This window comes from Martes martes, assembly GCF_963455335.1.
Source record: "Martes martes genome assembly, chromosome: 15".
Lineage (NCBI taxonomy): Eukaryota > Metazoa > Chordata > Mammalia > Carnivora > Mustelidae > Martes > Martes martes.
In genome coordinates, this window is record NC_137903.1 from 57,041,666 (window position 1) to 57,062,887 (window position 21,222).

Sequence of the window (21,222 nt, forward strand, 5' to 3'; positions counted from 1 at the left end):
GTCCGTCAACCATCAGTAGTACCCGAGATCGACCATCAGTAGGACCCGAGTTCAAAGGCTACAGTATGGTTCTTTAGTATGCTTCCGTTGTGAACGAACATCTTTGAATTTAAGCCTTCGGCATGATTGCTGCAATTATGAGTCTTTAGCATCTTAAAAACTTTCACAGAAGAGATTAAGAGAGTTCCAGAAGCTACTGGTATAAAAATCATGTTTCTTCTATCAGAGTCAACTGTTCAGAAGGTGTAAGGTGCGCAGTAAGGTGCACCTGAGTGAGCTGCATTAAGGGGCTCTCAGCCCATGGCGCTTTGCCCTCACGCACCAGAGGGAGCCAGCTTGAGTGTGAGGGAACACTTGGTTGTGTAACAATGACGCGGCTCAGGAAAACTGGGTTCTTTTTTGATCAGCTTACGGTTAACGACAGACAGAAGGACTCATTTTGACTTATATATACATCCTGGTAGAGAGACCCACACAGACAGATGCGTGAGAAGATAATCATCTCTGTTTTCACAAAGTACCACAACTTCGACAAGAAAAGTCATAAGTTTATATAAATGCCCATTTTTATACCAATTTGTGAATTCAAAAGTTCTCTCAAAAAGAATAGGAGATACTGCTTTTTGCAATCAGTTTGGGATGAGAATACTTTTGATATCATTGGCATAATAATGGTGTTCTCCCTAGGTTTTAAATTTCCCTTATTCATTTATGACATTTTCTCTGTCATTTGCTAAATTCTGCCCATCCACACATTAACTTACTATTATTACAAAATACCTTTAAACTAGGTGTATACATATGCAGATACATATATATTTACTGAACTGATCCTCATGAAACTGTTAATACTTGACCTTTTCTGATATATGAAAATATATATATATATATATGAAAATAGTTTTTTCACATGGTTGAACCTAATATGACCTTCAGTTGGATGGTTATATCTCCATTTATATGTGTATGTACTCTATCTCTACACACACACACACACACACACACACTACACAATCAACGGGAAGAATGAAAATCTCTCTATTCACCAGTTCTAATGCAGCCTTGCAAAACTGTACTTGGTGACTACTGGTGATTTTTAATGAAAATGTTTAGAGGTATAGTAATTTCCACAAATTTAGCATTGGACCAAATAAAGTCTGGTCCAAACCAGGCCTACTGTCTTTGAAAGCACACTACCCAACTGTGTAATCGGGACAGCCTATCCTGAAAGATGGCTTTTGCAGGCTTATGGTCAGGTGTAGAATCAGCAGGCCAAATAATAAAATGCTGGAGCATTTTCAATTCTTCCTCTGTGTCCTCGGTAGCATTCTACACAGTGCCTACTCTGAGACACCATGCCAAGCACCGGTAAAAGAGAGAGGCCCCAGACCCTGCTTTCAAGAAACTTGACATCTTTTAAGAGAGATAAAAATATAAATAATGAGAGGATAGTCTAAGTGTTTTAAGTTTCAAACTGGGACAGAGTAAAATGTAAAAAGCAGAAAGCACTTGAGAAGTTTTAAACTGACTTCAAACATCAGGGGCGACAAGCCCCTACAAATGTGTACTGAGCTCTGGTCTGTCCATATGTTAATCACAGGTGTCCTCCTCCATGGTTCGGGCCCGGCACGCCCTTCATCACCCCACACAGGGACTAGAGGTCCTCCAGGTCGGTTAAATCCACAGCCACTTTCAGGAACATGGTGTCGTCTTTGATGTAGGTGTTCTTGGCATTCTCCAAAGTGGAGTGCGCCACGAAGCGGGGACAGCCAGACGCAATGTTCATTTCCCCATCAGGTCTTTTAAAGCTACTGCTGCTGGGGTCGGCCTTGAAGGTCTCCATAATGTGGTTCTTTTTGCCGCTCTGGTCCAAAAGCATCAGGGTCACCCTCTGCCTGAATGGCCACTGCAACAGGGAGTCAAACTCCCCTCGCATCACCACGAAGTACAGCGACAGGTGCGTGCCCTTCCCGGAGCCGTCCCCGTTCAGGTAGGCTCTGGCGCAGAGCCGGTAGCCGCACCGGCTGGTGTAGAAGGGCTGGCTGAAGATGGACACCGTGTGCCCGTCCAGTGCCTCCCTCTTCTTCATCTTATAGTCTGTCACCTTCCAGATGAGCTTGCCATTATAGCAGGCTCCTTCTAGCAGCTTAAATCGCTCTTCATTTTTATTCAGTTGGGCTTTGTGGATATTAATGTGGGCATCGTGTTTGCTAGTCTCCCCTTCCAGAACAACTGCGAAGGGGAAAAAAAAAAAAAAAAAGATACCACAGGCCTCAAAGCTGTCTTTAGAATTTGCCCAAAGTGGAATTCTGGCATCTGAAGAGAACTGATAAAATTCTGACATCCTAAAGATGAATCGAATTCATTGTCCACCAATGGACCCTTTGTATTAATAGCTCAATAAATCTCATGCCTTGGCAAGAGTAGAGAAATTCATACTCTTGAATGGAAGCTCACCAAAGTGTAGAGGAGACGCCCAGCATTGAACTCGTGTGCATTAGCAAGGTGAGCCTCATTATTTAATCACTGGAAGGCTTTTAAAGAGCCAAACCCTTTTATATTTTTCTGTACTTAAAGTTTCCGCCACATCTCTCTCTTAGCTTTCTCGTTATTTGCCACTCTCCTAAAAAAACCACCACTCCCTGTTTCTGGAAGTTCCTGGCCCATTTCCACCCCCTGCCTGTTCCAGCACCCCCTCATCACCCTCCGTCACTCCTGCCCCCCCCCCCCGCCCCCAACCCCGGAGTGGCCAGAGTCTCATGTTCTCATGTTTCAGTCTCATGTTCTGTTTCACAAGTACCAGATTCGGCCATTGTTTATCCTGGACAGCTGGGACTCTCCATCTGGCTAGATGCAGACCACAGAATCATCCAAAGAGAAGTAAAATATGACACATACCTAGTCTTTGATCATTGGTTTCTAGCAGAGTAATCTTCTGTTTCACTGTATCAATCGCTTCCACCAAAGCCCTCAGATCAAATTTACTGTGTTGCCGGTTGGCCGCCTGCAGTAACTGGCGCACTTGAGCTTCTAGCCAAGCTGACTTGTCGACGTGACCGGCGAGAGCCTTTCAGTACAACACGGATCATAATGTCAAAAAAAAAAAAAATTGTTACTATCTTAGTAATTAATTCACTGAGATGAAATGTTTTCAAGTCAAACATTTCAAATTTAATTAATCCATTAATGAAATGAAAAAGGCACAGTCCAAAAGGGAAAAGTTCAGTGAGGATCACAGAGACGAACCACTTAGCATCTTCCTCCCCGACCCCATCCCAGCTCCTGTTCCAAATCGTTGAACTTCTCTTCACCTGACTTTTACTCCTCCCTCAATTTCCCGCCATTCTGTTCTCTAATCTGTGTTTTTATCTCTGTTCTATTGTCTCTCCCCTTGCCTTACAACTTCCTTCTCAGAGGCTACTCTCCTGATCCATTCCCGCTCTGCTAGAAGGCAGAGAATGAGCTGGAAGGAGACCCACCTGTTCAGGCCTGAGCACTAGAGGGGGTAGGAAGTGCCCCGAGGGAGGGCTTGAACTTGTGATTGTTCTCCATGGATGGAAGAGACTGGACAGAACTAGACTTGTATTACACCCCCCCACCCCCCCCACCCCCCCAACCCTTGCCCCTCAGTTCCTTAACTCTGAAGGGTTTCTAGGTTAGAAAAAGGTCAGAATTGAGATAATACCATAGGAAGGATTTCCTTTTTTTCTTTTTTTTGGGTGGGCAGGGATTTCTTTTTTTTTTTTCTACACACACACACACACACACACACACACACACACACCCCAAGTATAGAAAACACATGGGCTGCATTTTTCTGGGAGAGTCTACATTTCAAAAATACAACCCATACCCATGTCTTAAAATCTTTTTCACTACAAATTTTGTAATTACAACAGAGACATTACTCATCAGAAATGTGTTTATGGTTATTTAACATTCATGATTTGCAAAATCATTTTTGCTATATTTTAGTGTTGCTTAAAGCATCTTCTTCCCAAGGGAATTAACAGTTTCACTTTGTTGACTGCAAAACGCAGAACTATCGATTCTCTCAAAGAATTTGCCATCAAAGGACTAATATTGGCCCAGTATTAATTACAACCCCAATTGCCATAAATTATATAAAAGTATTATATCAATATTATATGTACTGACATTGTTAAATGTTGGGGTTATGTGAAAGAAGATCTTTATTCTTACGAAATACAGACTGAAGTGTGTAAGGATAAAGGGTCCTGATGTGTACAGCTTGCTCTCAAATGGTTCAGAAAGAACACACATAGAGCAACAGAGAGACGGACAGAGATATGGGACAAAATACTGACAGTGGGTGACTCTGAGAGAATACACAGTTATTTTTAAGCACTATCTTATCCTTGTAGATTTTCTTTACATTTGAAATTATCTCCATTTAAGAAGTTGTAAGAAGAACCTGGACTGCCAGTTGAAGGCTAAATCTTGGCTATGAGTAAAGAGGCTGTTTCTCACCTGGATGTTTGAGAGGAAGCTTCCATTTTTGCCAAACAGCTGTGCAAACTGCTTGAACTCCTTTTCGAATTTCTTTACAGTTTCTGCTAGCTGCTGGATTTTACTTTCTTTCTGCTCTAGGCTCTTATATAAATCAGAAATCTAGTAACAGGAATGTGAACGAGATCATTTAAATGCATGGATACAAATTAAAATAATGTAAATATATGTCTAGGAAAATACTGCAGGTAAGAAAGTGTTTCTAGAAAAATATATACATATATATACATTTTTAGGAAAATATCTGTCAGCAGGTTCCTATATAATATCTTCAGGCACTTCAAAAAAAAAACAAAAAACCAGATGCACAGATTTCTCGTCAGCCTTTTCTATACTTAACCCGCTCTGATAGTTCATCTAACGACAGTGACATCACTTGACTAAATTTTCGGAATTGGGTCTCTTCATTCACTCAGCGCGCACTTGTAACAACCACAGAGTACCAATCACCACACCACAATAGATGCTCTCTGCACGTATCAGTAGTAACAGCTGAAATGTGCTGAGTGTCTGTCCTACCCTTATATTCATTAGCTCTTTTAATACTCGAAGAACCCCATAGTGGGGTATGACTATCAGTCCCATTTTACAGACAAGGAAACAGAGGCAGAGAGTTTAAGTAACCTGTACAGCATACAGCTAGCTTAGCAAGTGGTAGGCAAATCATGTTATGCTCTTAGAATCTGTAACGTATTGGAGGGAAATAACCCAAGCCTTAGTGTGAGCCCAGAGGGCTCTTCTCATATACCCTAATCCTTTCAGTCATCCATACTTACCAACTTCGACTTCCGACACGCAACAAAAGGAACACGACTCTGCTATTCACTTCTTTTTTCAACTTATTTCAATGCCTGTTTTAGCCTTCATTATTTCTCACCTGGGCTGTGACCACAGATTCCCAACTGGTCCTACACCATCCCTCCCAGTCCTTCCAGAAGGGAAGCTCTATGGGAACTGGGACACGGGTCCCACAGTCCACTGTAACCCTAGGAACTGGTCTGGTGTCTGGCATGAGCAGGTGTTTGATAAATATTTGTTGAGTGACTCTATGAATTTCTTTGGTCTTGTTTTCCTTGAATTCACCCTCCATGCCGTAACCAGAGGAATAGGAAGAGACGAATCTGGTCTTGTCACCGTCCCCTCTTCCTTAACTATCCCCGGTGGCTTTCTTTCACACACCCTACATGATCTGCCGCCAGCTACCTTCTCCGCCTCCTGCCCACATGTGCCCTGCCCGGCAAGACTACACACGTCCATTATCCATTGGGTCCTGCTACCTCAGATGCTTCTTTCTCCATCTAGAAACCACCAAGTTTTCAGTCTCCGCTCAAGGGCACGTACTCTCAGAAATATTTCCTCACCAGTACCACCAAGCTAGGTCCTCTCTCAAAATCCAAGACCCCCTGGCCACACTCTAGCATGTAACTTACTCTCATTACCCTTATTGCTTTCTGGGGTTGTTTCGCTCTTTTTCCTCCACTAAATTGTTGAGGCTACATCTCACTCAATTCTTCCTCCCCAAAGACTAGCACAGTGCCTGGCACCCAGAGGGCATTTGATACACGTTTTTTAAGAGAATACACAAATGGCTGCAACAACCGTGTGATCTCAGGCCCCGGGAACCTTCCAGCTCGACCCTGAGAGCTGACTTCCGCCTCCACGGCGGACCCATCTGCCTGATGGAAAGCGAACCTCGGTGTCTCCTCTCCGCACCCTCTCCTCTCCTCTCCTCTCCCTCCTGTTCCTGTAATGCCCATTTCAGGTAATAACTACCATGTCCTCCGCCTTCTAGACTTACAGCTTGCCATTCCGACCTCTCCCCGTGCCCTCTCCATCCCCACAGACACCGCCTTGGCTGACGGTCACCAGCACCACCAGCACTGCCAGCTGCAGGAGCTTGCCTTCGCCTAATATTGCGCTGCTTATGATAATGGCACTGAACTAAGAGTTTAAATATATTGGCTCACTTAACTCTCACCACAACCCCGTTTTATGAATGAGGAGACAGGGAAGGGAGAGGTTAAGCTGCTCGTCCAAACCCATATGGCAAGTGAGGAGCCAGGTCTTGAAAGCAGGTGTCCTGGCTCTGGAGTCCCCACCCATCCACTGCCAGGCTCCCCCACTGCAACTGTCTAGGTTAGAACAACATCCCGCTGCCTGTCCTCATGCTCTTCTCTCCCTCTATCTGTGACCAGCTGTCTTACTTTTTTTTTTTTTTTTTTTTTTTGCTTTAAGATTTTATTTATTAATTTATTTAGGAGAGAGCAAGAGAGCATGAGTAGGGGGAGAGACAGAGGGAAAGGAAGAAGCAGACTCCCCACTGAGTGGGGAGCCCAATGCGGGCTTGATCCCAGGACCCGGAGATGGTGACCTGAGCTGAAGGCAGACGCTTAACAGACTGAGCCACCCAGGCGCCCCACAGCTAGCTTACTTTTTAAAGCCAAACAAATAATTAGGTGGTTACGTACTGGTCCTTATCTACCCCAACTATCCAAAAGTTCACATAATGCCACTTTGCTTTTATGAAAGATGAATGTTAGCACCTGCTCTCACTAACCAAAAGTCAAAAAGGATTTCCACTTCTAAAGAAATCGTAACTGCTTCTTTGCTTTACACCCCTTCGGCTTATGAACGGTTTCACAGGATGGCTCTGCTTTTCCAGAGTGGGGGAAATCTGTATTTTCCCATTTCAAAACCTCCATTATTAGCTTCCTCTTATTGACAAACATTAGTTCAAACTTTGGTCCCTAAATCCTTTCTGAAACAATGCAGAATATGAATGAATAAAAAAATAACTGAATGCACATTATCTGCAACTTGCTAGCTCACACAGAAGGCCACTGCAATGTGGACCCATCATACCAGTGTCCAGCTCTCCCCCGGCTTATACTCAGGAGCCTCGCCACCCCAAAACCCCTGTTCCTTGAACCATCACCTCATGCCTCCCTGTCTTTCCTCTTCTGAAACGCCCTCTTTCCACAACATTTAGGCTGACAAATCTTCTCTTCCTTCAAAGTGAAACTCCGATGTGCTCCCTTGAAGAGCCTTCCCCAGCTCCCACAGAGGAAAGTGCTGCAGCCTCCGTACCCCAGACTGAGGCACGGCATGTCCTAGGGCACAGCATCTTATCTATTTCCACAGTCGTGAGTTCTTCAGGGCCAGAAGCCGTGTCCTCCTCCAGTCAGAACCTCTAGCAACTAACCTCATGCCTGACATACGGCAGGTGTCTACTGAATGAATGAATGATGGGTGCATGAGACGAGTGGTACGGAAAAAAATGGGAATGGTTACCAGGCAGTGGGCCCTATGTCACAGTTTAACTGGTCTTCCCAATTTCCTCCAAGATCTGACCTTGAAACTCACACACCTCCTTTAATACGGAACCAGACATCAGAAAATGATTGGCAAGAGTAGAATTCAGCTCCCTTTCTTCCTGACACGGGCTTGAGAAGTCTGATCCTCTGAGATGTTCTAACAAAACCATTAACTTTAATAATAATTGCTCAACCGAATCAGCATTTACTGAGGTCCATTATGAATATTTCAGCGACTGCGGCAGGCATGGGCACACACAATTTCACCCGATAATCCCAACTCAGTGAATAAAGAGCTCTGTGTGCATCATCGGGCTGCAGAGCTTCTCGAAGGCAAGAGTTAAGACTTACCGCAAAATATATAAAACCCATAATGCCTAGAATAGACTGTCAACTGTTGTTTCAGAGTAACACTGGTCTAATTCCAAAACATCAAACACCTACTCGTCACCTACCAGGTGCCAAACATTAACCACAAAGCATGTGGGTTAGGCTGCAGAGAGGAAATAGGCTATTTCGTGTGGAGCACTGGACTGAGAATCAGGGGACACGGGTTTGCGATTCAATTCTGCAAGTTACTTACAAGTTACAAACTTGTTGCAAACACTTACAAGTTACAAACACATCAAAATTTCTTTGAGCTTAGTCACTTCATCTGTTGAGTGAGAGGGTTGGACCCAAAGATCTCAAAGGCACCTTCCAGTTCTAGTGTTCTATACTCCTATGAGTCTGCCTGGCCACTTAGTAGAAAAACATCTACCTCCAGTTGACTTGTACTGAAACCTAGGAGAATATAAAAATACCAACAGTTACCAATCCCAACAATTGCGCTGCCTCCCTTTCCATGCGAACCCTTGAATAGTTACCTGTTCTTCTAACTGGAAGTTCTTTTCTAAAACCAGAAGCATGTGGTCCCGTAAGGCTGAATGCTCATGCTCCTGCAGGATCCCCCGTTTATCCTTTAGGAAGAAGAGGAAAGGAAGTCAGGTTGTTGAAAGACTCCAGAAATCAAGGTAGTGAAGGAATATTCCACTAACACAGAACTGTGACAACTCTGCTTACTTGTCTAAAGGTGGGTTTCAGGAAAAAATAGCCCCTCCTGGTCCCTTTTCCAGCTCTAAGATTCTAAGGTGTCTATGAGACAATTTTAAACTTACAGAAACAGAGAATCGGGCCACGGTCAAAATTCTCAAAGCGGATCTCCTTCTGTGCGCTAGGAATCCAGGACTATGGGTTACATGTGGTTATCATCTCACAACAAGTCCCCCATAAAACTGATCTCCTGGGGGGTGGTTAGCTTCAGATCAGTGTCAAGGCTAAGTGAGTTCTGTCTCCTACAGAGCATGCATTTCCATGCTGCCTTCTACCAAAGGCCAAAGGTACGCAACATGATGGCAGTTTCAGCCCACACAAATTTGTTGCCCTCAAAAATCCAAGGATATGTTTGCTAGACTAAAGGGTGACTTCTTCCCTAATCATTAAAATACTGAGTTGCAAACTGCCTATATTACTAATAAAAGCAAATGTTAGGTGTTCTGGGTGATTCCGTGGACCTAAGCATACATTTACCATCAATTTCCCTTCAGTTTAGGATTGGCCCCTCGTCCAGAGAACAAATCTCATCCTCAGCTTTGGTACTGAGGTGAGTTCTAGAGGACAGTCCAACTGGGAGTTTAGAACTAACTGTCAGGAAGATCTCTCTAGAGTTGGAAAGCAATTCTGTAAATGGTGCACTAAAAAGGTAAACCCCATCCTTTTTGCAGCCAAGATAATCACTGGTTTGATACGTGAAAAGGTATGGACTCTTCACTGATTTCTTTCAAAGGCTTCTCACAAATACATTTTTTTCATATAGGTTTTTAAAATAAGAGAAGTGTATGCTTATGTCAAACAATACACCAAGATATAGAATGAGAAGCAAAAGTCTCCTCCTCCCCAACGCCACCCCCAATTCCCTAGTCTCTCATTCACCAGAGTCAGCGATGATATGTATACACTTTTAACTCAATGAGATCATAAGCATATTCAGTTTTTAAAAATATGTACCTTATTCTTTTTATCAGATGCATGGCATTCCAAAATATAAATATATAGAATTATATAGTCAGCACTTCAGTGGAGGGCTTACGGGTTTTTAGTTTTGGGTGGTTTTTTTGCTATAAAAATATCCCTGTGTAAGTGTGTTTGTATATGTGTAATCGTTGTATACTTAGAATATCTGTGAAAATTCCTAGAAATAGAATTATAAAGTCAATGTGTGGATTCACTTTTTTTTAAATAAAGATATTTTTATTTACTTTTTTTTTTAAAGTAATTTGTATGCCCAACATGGGGCTTGAACTCACGACCCTGAGATCAAGAGTCATATGCTCTGCTCACTGAGCCAGCCATGCACCCCTCACTTTTCATAGATATGTAATCAAACTGCCCTCAAAAAGAATTGGATATTATAAATTGTATTAATCTTTGTCAATTTGATGGTGAAAGTTATATTTCTTGTTATAATATACATTTATTTAGGAGTGAGATGGAGTGTCTTTTTTTACATCTATTAATCAGTTGAATTTTTTCTGGAACTACTCATATATTCCTTTGCCTATTTTTTATAAAGTTAGATAAGCTATTTACATATAAGAATGTTTGTATGTAAGGAAAATGCCCTTTTTGTCTTTTGTCGGATGTTGGAGATATTTACTTCTAGTTTGTGGTTTGCCATTTGACTTTATTTATGATATTTTTCAAAAAAATCACATTAAAGTCTCAAGTACTTGTGGTTAAGCATCAAAATTATAGTTCTGGTTTTGTGTCGGTCATCTAAGAAAGACCTGTATTTCAAGAATAAAAAAAAAATTTGCTCACCTTTACTTCTAGTATTGTTATGATTTTTTAAAAAATAAACTTTTTATTTGGAGTAATTTTAGATGCACACAGAGTATGAAATACTACAGTGCATGATATCTCTTAATGCCTAAAACTCTGATCCATCTGGAATGTATTGAAGGGAGGTAGGAATCGAACTTTCTTTTCTTTTTCATTTATTTTATACAATTTATTGAAAAATATTTTTAATGGTTTTTAAGGCAATAAAATACACTTTAAGACATGATCTCAAATCACTTCTGTTTCAAAATACTTGGTGATAGACCAGGAGTACCAGAAAACCAAGATTTATAATCATCAGAAGGATGACTCCAGAAAGTCTAAAAATCTGGTGGAGACCGTGGAGTCCGAATTAGAAAAATTACCCGGACGGTTAATTTTATGCGTCAGCTTGGCTGGGCCATGGTGCCCAGTTGTTTGGTCAAAACTAATCTAGATGTTGCCGCGAAGGTATTTTGCAGATGTGATAAACATTTACGATCAGCTGACTCTAAATAAAGCAGATTTCTCCCCACAGTGCGGTAGGGGCTCATTCAACCAGCTGAAGGCCTCGAGCGCCAAGAATAAGGTTTCCTGAAGAAGCAGCACTTCTCAAGACTATCACATAGAGAGGCGCATGGGTGGCTCAGTGGGTTAAAGCCTCTGCCTTCGGCTCGGGTCATGATCCCAGGGTCCTGGGATCGAGCCCCGCATCAGGCTCTCTCTGCTCAGTGGGGAGCCTGCTTCCCCCCCTCTCTCTGCCTACCTGTGATCTCTGTCAAATAAATAAATAAAATCTTTAAAAAAAATCAAAACAAAACTATCACATAGAAACTCCAGCCTGCTGGTCCGCCCTGCAAATAATCCGATTCCCCAGCGCCCTCAATCGCATAAGCTAATTTCCTAAAATGGATTTCTAGGTATGTGTCTACATGTAGATACGTTATCTCCTATAGATTCTGCTTCTCTGGAGAACCCTGACTGGTAACATGGCCAGTCTCAAAGTTCCTCCATAGTGAATGTCCTTCTGCGTCCTGAATGGAATCAAAGAGTAAAATAAACCTGCCCAATAAAGTCCACAGTAGAATGCAGAGGCAGCAACAAAAAGGGATCCCGTACCTTCACAGTACAGCCGTAGTGCTTGAAAGGACAATCTTGCTCAGCTTCAGGACACACAGCGAGGTGCTCATCCACCTACGAAAGGGACAGACTCATGCCACCAAAATTCATCACCAGTTCTCCGGGAGCCTGAGGGAGCCCCAGGGTGGCTCGGGAAGGAGGGAGGGAACAGAACGGGGAAAACCCCGCTGAGGCCTGGCGGAGGGAGAGCTACGGTAAAAACGGAGAAGAACCCTCCGGAAAAAGGGAAGGGGACACAGAGGCGTGGTTATCGTGGGTGTTCTCTAAACCTTGGGCCTCAGCCTGTGGGATCTGATCAAACACACACCACAGCGGTTACTAAAATGTTATCTTACATAAAATCTACTAAGAGAATCATTTACAGTTACCTCAGTTCTTGGAATAATCTGCGAACACTTGTTGGGACAAGATACTGGGTACTCGGGACACAGGTTTTCCTCATGATACTGAAACAGAGAAAGGATGATGAAACAGAGCCAGTCCTTGCTTCCAGGGTTCCTTTCTATGGCCTCAGAGTGTTTATGCTTATGTCTCTGGGAATGTATGTTATGTGGCTTACCCTCTCCAGGAAGGACAGCCTAGTTCCAGAAAGGACTAAAGATGGCTGCTTCCTTCCCGGGAATACAATTCAGTTTTCCAATTATTCCAAAAGAAGGTCAGAGGGCACAGGCCTTCCGGAGGGCAGGCTATGAGAATCATCAGTATGGCTCCTTTGGTACATATAAAAGGTACCTCATGCTTTCTTCCTCTGCCTACATCCTGTCACTCCAGTCAGATCATAGTGGCCCGAGGACACAGTATCGTCACCTCCTTGTGACCCAGCACCCAGCATCGCTCTTTGCACACTTACACTCAGTAGGTGCTCAAACAATGCTTCTGCCAAAGATAAAGAGTAGGGTCCCACCAACAAGAAGGTGCTTTGTTTTTTATAGAACTCTCAGATAATTCTTTAGATCTATTTCTGTACAAAAATAAATTCAGTAATGTCCTGATTCACCGTGACCACTCAGGTAGAATTTAGTCCCATAAAGATGATTTGTCTTTCTTTCTTTCTTTCTTTTTTTTTACCTGCAGATTGATTACTACTACATCTTTTTTGCAGTAAAGGCACTTTTCCTCTCGAAAACGGCAATGTGCGCTCAAGTGTTCTTTCAGATCTTTCCGAAGGACTTGTTCCTGACAGTTCTCATTAGAACACTGCACAGCTTGAAACAGGCACTGCTGGAGGTGGTCCTGCAACAGAAAAGACAGGCCAGTGGGTCCCACTGACAGGGGCAGCGGGACGGGGAGCCAGCGGGAAGCCTGGAGAGGGAGGGAGGACGCTGGGGCCAGCTGGGCGGATGGAGGCCACGCCAGCCTTGTGCGACAGGAGTTGGGAGGACAGGGAAGATGGCTAGAGAAGGAAGCATGTTGAGTCTAGTTTAGATGATCCATTAGCTCAGATTCTCAGATTAATTCCTGAATATTTTCCTTAGGCTTGCGGAGTGATCTACCCGTTCTGCAAGGACACTCTTAATTTCTTTCTGCACCCCCAGCATCAAGTACTAATCTCTGCACAGCAGATGGCAAAAGCCAGGACGGAGGGGGGAGGGGGAAGAAGAGCACGGCATGTCCTAAGTGCAGAAAGGAAGGGAAAGGACTGGAGAGGAAGGGCAGCTGTTCTAGAAGGGCCAAGAAAAGCAGACGGAAGACATACAGGACCACAGGCCCAAGAGAAGGTGGGAATGGTCAGGCTGTGTTCAGAAAATGTGTTTTACCAGAGTATGAGACAACGACATGGACACTGCTCATTCTAATATTCTCCTGGTACAGACTTTCAAAAGCAAGAGGTATACTTTTGGGGGGGGGGGGCAAGAGATATACTTTAATAAAACCTTTGGACCTCTGCAAGTTATTGTGATGCTAACAAGTCATCAAATCCCTAGTGAGTCCGACCCCTGTGAGATCCCCTAAAACACAGCTGGCCTGTTACTCGTTTTTGTAAATAAGGTTTCTCTGGAGAACAGCCACCCATCTACTTGTTTACATACTGTGGGGGCCGGGGAGCGGGGGGACTGCTTTCCCTCTGAAAGGGAAGAGCTGAGTTGAGTGGTGGATACAGCGACTGTACAGCCCTCAAATTCTAAACATTTTATTAACTGGCTCTTGACAGAAGAGTCTGCGGACCCCATTCCTGAAAGAGAGAAAAAGCAACCAGTTTTTCTGTAGGAGATAAATAAATATTACAGCTACTCTCCTTTGCCTCTAGTAATAAGAAACAAAGAGTGACTACTGAAATCCGTATCTTCTCCGAAATTCGCTGCTGCCACCCTTCCAACCTGGCTGACACAGTCAACACTCATCACGATTCCGCTACCCGGGAGAACCTACACCTCACCATGCAAGAGGGGGTGCAGGTTGGGGGCAGGAACGAGCAGAAACACAGGAGAAAACAGGTAAAAAGAAACCAGCCACTGTTTTCTGGAAGCGGATGATCGGGTCACAAAAGCTGACGGCGGATGGTCCATTTGAGCCTCATTTCCTGCTCAGGCTTCGTGACCACAAAGTTGGAAAAGAGGTCCTGCTCTAGGGCTTGGCTATCCAGACATGAGAAAGTTCTAGAAAGTTTGGTGAACTTCCAGAAAAATCCTGGGGCTAACGGGGAAAGCATCTACACATCTCGAAGCTCAGCGCCTAGGGGGTTTGGAGGCAAGGTGGAGAAAAGGCTGAGTCACCTGAAATGTGTTCCAAAAATGTGTGGGTGGGAGAGGAAAATTTCAGCTGCCTCCAAGCCATTCTCTGGAAGCTAGAGATGCCTGGTTCTTCTTCCTGCACAGTGTGATCAAACCCGATAGGGGCCTGCCATGGCAGAGCCCTGTTGCCCCATTTCCAGTTTGGCATTTACCAAGCTTCCCTCTTCCCCAGCTGGATGGAAGAACCAGGCAGGGCAGCTTCGTGTGAAAGTTCAACTCCCCCTTGCTCTCCCTATGCCTCGCGTGTTTGCAGCTCGTACCAACGCTTCACCTTTAAACCACATCCTAGCTCTGATCTGGTCTGCGTTACATGCCTCAGATCATAAACTAACAGGCCATGGCCCATAGCTGCTGGGAACCACCCACTCACCACCTGCCAGTACTTTCGGGCAGGGACCCTTGCAGTCGTGTCTTTCTGCAGACTGCCGTGGCTCCCACCCAAGGTCCCCAAATTCTTCACAGTTCCCCACAAATGACACGTCCTTTGGCCCTGCACGTCCCACATCTTGTTTTTGGATCAATGACCCCTAACCCACAATTTAGGTCTAGCACAGACAGTGTGTCCTCCATGCATTCCAAATGAAATGGACCTCTTCACTCGCACCTTAGCCCTCGGTGGGCTGTCCTGCAGCCAAATGTATTGCTAGACAGGAATTCTCTGAGAGCAACCTAATCAATCCCATACCATGCTTAGCCCAGGAGCTGTCACATAAAGGTGTTCAACACATACCACTGGAAAAAATGACAAAGGCATGTTTATTGGTCATGAATAATACCGACCTGGTAGCGTCCCAAAATAATCTTGGCATTACATCCAGGAGCATTTTTGCAATACACATATAAATTGAGGACTTCCCTTTTGCAGCAATTGTCTTTGAACACCTAAGAGGGAAACATAATAGGTCTCATACACTCCAAAGCTTCAGAGCAATGTGAATGAAACTATTAATTCAATCTTCAAATACATCTCAATAGTCAGGTAGAAACTTCCAGACAATGGTTGGAATGGAAATATCAGATTCGGCACCATCAAAGAAGAGGCTTTGAGCTACATATTTCCAAAAGGCCACTAAACACACGAGTCAGGAAAATCAATGCTCCATGCAGTAGGCTGCAGGAGAATCTCATGGTGCACTTGACCTTGTATGCTCAAAGGTCAGAAGGTGGGCTGTGGAGGAAGGTGACACTTTCAGCAGCTTCCTGTCAAAGTGTAAAAGTTTGTATTAGTCACCAGGTAGTGGCACTGAGGCTGTGCTGACTTTGCTATTCCAGTGCACACCAGGAGTTAGCAAACGTTCTAATGCTCTCCGTAAAGGGTCAGATAGTAAGTATTTTCAGCTTTGCAGGCCACAATGCAACCTTTTCTTTTGCAACTATTCAGCTCAACTGTAGACAATATTGAAATGGATATCCATGACTGTGTTCCAAAAAGCCATTATTTTTTTTTAAAGATTTTATTTATTTATTTGACAGAGAGAGATCACAAGCAGGCAGAGAGGCAGACAGAGAGAGAGGGGGAAACAGGCTCCCTGCTGAGCAGAGAGCCCGATACGGAGCTCAATCCGAGGACCCTGAGACCATGACCTGAGCCGAAAGCAGAGGGTTAACCCACTGAGCCACCCAGGCGCCCCTCCAATAAGCCATTATTAATGGACACTGAAATGTAAATTTCATGTAATTTTCATGTGTCACTAACCATTATTCTTCTCTTGATTTTTAAAATAAGTTTTTTGTTTTGAAATAGCTCAAAGGCTTAAGAGAAGTTGCAAACATAGTGCAGAGTTCCTGTGTACCCTTCTTTGGATTTTTTTCAATGATTTATAGAGAAACCATTCTTGGCTCACAGGCTATATGAAAACAGGGGGCAGGCTGGATTTGTCCCAGCAGATCTCATGTTGTAATATGCCAACCATGCCAACCCCTGATCTAGTGGGTGAGGCACACACAAACACAGCACCGTCCTCTGCTAGACATTTGCAAAACACAACATAAGAGCTTAGAGAAGGTGGGATGCCTGGGTAGCTCAGTCAGTTATGTGTCTGCCTTCAGCTCAGGTCATGATCCCAGGGTCCTAGGATGGAGTCCCCCATCAGGTTCCCTGCTCAGCAGGGAGCCTGCTTCTCCCTCTACCCGTCCTCCTGCTTGTGTTCTCCCTCTCTCTCTCTGACAAATAAGTAAATAATCTAAAAAAAAAAAAAAATAGAACATAGAGAAAAAGCACGTACAAGAGATCAGGTGATCAAGGAGCTTCCTGGAGGGGGTGGTGCTTGAACGTCCTCCAACAGAATTGCAAAGGAAGAAAATTGAGTTTAAATGGAAGTTTTAAGGGAGGGATGCCTGGGTGGCTCAGTGGGTTAAGCATCCAACTCTTGATTTCAGCTCAGGTCATGATCTCAGGGTTGTGAAACTGAGTCCCGGGTGGGGCTCTGCACTGAGCGTGGCATCTGCTTAAGATCCTCCCTCTCTCCCTCTGCCCCTCCACCCCTAAAAAAAAGGAAGTTTTAAGGGGGAAAATCTTCAGGTTAGGAAACAGTTCCTTAGATGCAACACTGAAAGAACAAGCAACCAAAACAAACAAAAGACAAGTAAGACCTCATCAAAGTGAAAAGCTTTCATGCTTCAAAGGACACCACCAAGAGAGTGAAAAGACAAACCGCAGAATGGGAGAACAATATTTGCAAATCATGTATCTGTTAAGAACCTTGTATCTATATATAAAGAACGCTTAGAACTCATCAATAAGAGACCAATAATCCACTTAAAAATGGGCAAAGATGGGGCACCTGGGTGGCTCAGTGGGTTAAGCCTCTGCCTTCAGCCCAAGTTCTGATCTCAGGGTCCTGAGATCAAGCCCCGCATCGGGGTCTCTCCTCAGCTCCTCAGCGAGAAGCCTGCTTTCCCCTCTCTCTCTCTCTCTCTCTGCCTGCCTCTCTGCCTACTTGTGATCTGTCTGTCAAATAAGTAAATAAAATCTTTTTAAAAATGGGCAAAGAAATTGAATAAGATTTCTACCAGAAGATACACAAATGGACAAACACCTGAAAAGATGTTCCATATCATTAATCATCAGAGAAATGAAAATCAAAACAGGTATCCCCTAGAAAGACTATAATCAAAAAGACGGACAGTAACAACTTTTGGCAAGGATCTAGAGATGTTAAGACTCTCACAACCTACTGGATGGAATGTAAAATGGTGCAGCTGCTTTGAAAACAGTCTGACAGTTCCTCGGAATGTTACACACAGAGTGACCATTCGACCCTAAACAGAACCACCACATGACCCAGTAATCCCACCCCTGGGTATATACCCAAGAAACATGTACACTTTAAAGGTAAATTTTATGGCATATGAATTATATCTTAATTAAGTTATTGCAAGAGGTAATAATAATGGAAGGAAGTTTTAGAGATTGACCAGAGGAGAAAGTGAATTCCAAGAAACAGGATGGATGTTTCATTTCTCCAAGCAACTCAGTACACCTGGAGCTAGTGTAGGAAGGGGGTAAGGAGACAGCAGAGGAGAATTTGGGTTGGGGGGGGCAATAAAGCTCTGAAACAGTGGCAGGAATGGGGCTCAACCTGACCCCACAGCAGAGGAACGTGGACTCTAAGAAAGGGCCCCTCCCTCTCCCGCTCTACTGCTCCAACCTCTACATCCAGTTCAACCCAGGACACTGGCTTCTCCATCATGTAGCCAACTGCTAAACCACAGCGGGGATTTTCTTACCTCCTGAGATCTGATAACCTCCTTATCTACAGGACAGAGTGGGACTGCATTTAATTCTCTGGAGAGAAAAATAAAAACAAAGCCAATTAAGAGTTGACCTCAACAGCTCTTCCAAGAGCAGCCCCAGCACTCCAGCCCTTTGACCCCTTTGAGCTCCCCCTGAACAGGCCAGGCCTCATCTTCCCTCCATTCCGCTCCCTACCCCAGGAAGGGGTGTATCTCTCTCCCATCTGCCCACTGCATCTTCAGCAGCTCCCCAGTCTGCTGAAAAATTCCCATTCATTTCCCACGATGCAGGTCAAATAGTAAGTCCCCCAGACAGAGTTCAATGTCCTCTGCCAGTGCTTCTCACCCTGTACCACAACCTGTCTCCTTCACTAGACGGGAGCATTCTAGGGGGCAGTGACGGGGTCCTGGTCACCCTGGACCTCCAGCTCTTCCTCTCCGTGCCCTAGAGCTTAGTTTAGTAAGGAGCCTGGAACACACAAGTGCTGAATGGACAACCCCATGAGGGGACAAGAATGGGCTGTGATAATCCCCTTTCCAAGCCTGGTAGAAGACAGCTTACTTAGAGCCCTAAATAAGCCCCCCCGAGCCTGCTTCCACATCCCTCTTGGTCTCCTCCTTCAAAACGGCAGGACCCAGGTTTTACAGCTGCCCCGAAGCAGACAGCGTGCCCGCTAAGGCACACTTTCTGGATGGGACACCACCTCTTCTCTTAGACAAGGAAAAGTCAGAGCCACCACCAGGAAGACGCCCGTGAAATGCACGCCCTTCCCAACACAGACTGTGCCTCCAGGTCTGCCCTCCCATGCCAAACAGGTGGGGTCTACATTTTAAGAAAAGGTGACTTTCAGGAGCCCCAAGTCATGAACAGAATTCTTGAATCATTACGTTGTACACCTGAAACCAACAGAACCCTGTATGTTCATTACACTTGATTTCCTTTTTAAAAAGGGGGGGAAAGGTGACTATTAATAAGTGAATGGCAAAAAAACAAAAACCAAAAAACCCCCCAAAACCAAAAACCAAAACATGATTCCTCAGGCTTTCAGAGAAGGGCTCAGGGAGAGCCCCTCCTTGTGTTCATGGTTCTGTGGTCAACCACAGCGATTCCCAAAGCTACCATTCCAGTCGAGTGGCTGCCCCGGACACTGGGGTCCCAGGAACGCCCCTCCCCCACCGACCGGTTGCGCCCAGAGCGGCAGCCCCTCCCCCGACCCCCTCCCCCCCCCACCGACCCCGCACTCACCTCAGGGACAGGATGCAGTGTTGACAGAAGCGGTGCCCACAGCCCGTCTGGTGGGGGTTGTGCAGCACGGAGCGGCAGAAGGCACATTTGTAGCGTTCTTCTAATTGCTCCACAAACCAGTACTCTGTGTTGGGCTCAAAGTCCAAGGAAATGGAGTTGCCGGAATTCTGGCGGATGAAACCACAGGGGACACCTCCTTGCTCCTCAGAGTAAGCCATTCTGCGGGGGTGGGGGGGGGGTGGGGGGTGCGCAGGAGAAGAGGAGGACAACTGAGTGTGTAGAGACCAAAACAACTGTTTCCTACTTAGGGCACATCACCCCCATGGGCATTCTGTTGACTTCGTAACAAACAGTAACAACCTCCGGCCACTGGGGGGCTCCCGCACAGGGGAGATGTCTTCGGGGTGCTCAGGCAGGAGGCTGGACCAGACTTCGAGCGAGATTTTATGAGATTCAGACCTTTGCCCATCAGCCTCTTACAGGATGCTAAATTATCCTGTCAGTCTGGCCACACGCTTGGACCAAATATAGCCAGGTGTTAACTACATTCTAACAGACTCTTGTTATGGGATTTTCTTCCACTCAGTTGAGAGAATGGAAACAAAGATTTTGCTCGTATTTTTCGGAAGAACCTCGTATACCAGTACGTTTCTTGCAATATATATCGCCACCGCCAAGCCACATCATTTCTCACGTGAACTAAACAAGCCCATTAATTGCTTTCCCCTCCCATCCATTCTCCATACTATAGCCAGGACAACATTTTCAAAATGCAAATGTGATTGAAAGTTACTTCCTCTCATTGTTCAGTGGCTTCCCAGGCTTTTAGGGGAGTCCACAATGCTAAGAGAGCTATAAGACTGCATCCTTTCCACCCAGCAGCATCCTGGACCTCTCCCACCCTTGCTTTCTGCACTTGAGCCATACAGGCTTTCTTTTCATTCTTCTAATACATCAAGCTGTCTCCTGCCACAGGGCCTTTGCATAAGCTATCGGCTCTTCTTCGCTTCACATTCATGATTCAGATTGCAAGTGTCATAACCTCAGGTAAGCTTTCTCTTCTCCACTCCCCTTCCTCCAACCCTGTTGAGCAGCAGAACACCCACTCATGTCTAGGAAGTATGTGTGGCCTCCAGGGAGTGGCTGAGGGATGATGGTAGGTGGGTAGTGGTGGGGCGGTTAATTTTTGAACATGAATATAGTACCTATTCAAAGATAAACAAATGCGCAAAAACAGAAACTAAACATCCACTGTTGTATCTATCATAGAACCAGGTTCTAAAATACAGAGCAACATTTGATTTTAAATTAGACATGCATTTGTGTGAGTATTTGATTTATATCTGTGCTCTTCAATGACACAGAGAACACCCCTGGTCTTACTCATGGTCGTGTCTCCAGCCCTCAGCCCTGAGCCGGGTATGGAGAACGAATCAACTATTTGTTGAATTCATGTGACTGAATGGACTCTGACAAATCCACAATAGCACAGCTCTAACTAGTTGCCCACTAACACGGTGACCCTTTAACTTTTTATAAGGAAGGACTTTCCCTGTCTTTGAAATCTGATGAAAAGTCTGGACCTTCTCCCCATAAAACAGCACAGACACCCGATCTCTGGACCTCCGCAGACCCTCTGAACCCACCAGTTTCCCCAGTTAACCAC

General features: G+C 44.7%; 1 protein-coding gene across 2 annotated transcripts; it reads right to left on the bottom strand.

Annotated features, from left to right (window-relative positions):
• Positions 1–1,080: 1,080 nt before the first annotated feature.
• On the bottom strand, positions 1,081–20,575 carry TRAF5 (TNF receptor associated factor 5; the record flags this gene model as incomplete). 2 transcript variants are annotated; one of them, XM_080824337.1, is made up of 10 exons in its annotated part: positions 1,081–2,232; positions 2,899–3,067; positions 4,492–4,632; positions 8,711–8,803; positions 11,823–11,897; positions 12,212–12,289; positions 12,912–13,076; positions 15,356–15,457; positions 18,305–18,362; positions 19,557–20,575. In XM_080824337.1, the coding sequence occupies 10 exons, from the start codon at positions 19,772–19,774 to the stop codon at positions 1,655–1,657; spliced, it is 1,677 nt and encodes a 558-aa protein (XP_080680463.1). In that variant the 3' UTR covers positions 1,081–1,654. The 2 variants fall into 2 exon arrangements, with proteins under 2 accessions (XP_080680463.1, XP_080680464.1); XM_080824338.1 differs by having other exon boundaries at positions 12,912–13,108; positions 15,352–15,457; positions 19,557–19,774.
• Positions 20,576–21,222: the final 647 nt, after the last annotated feature.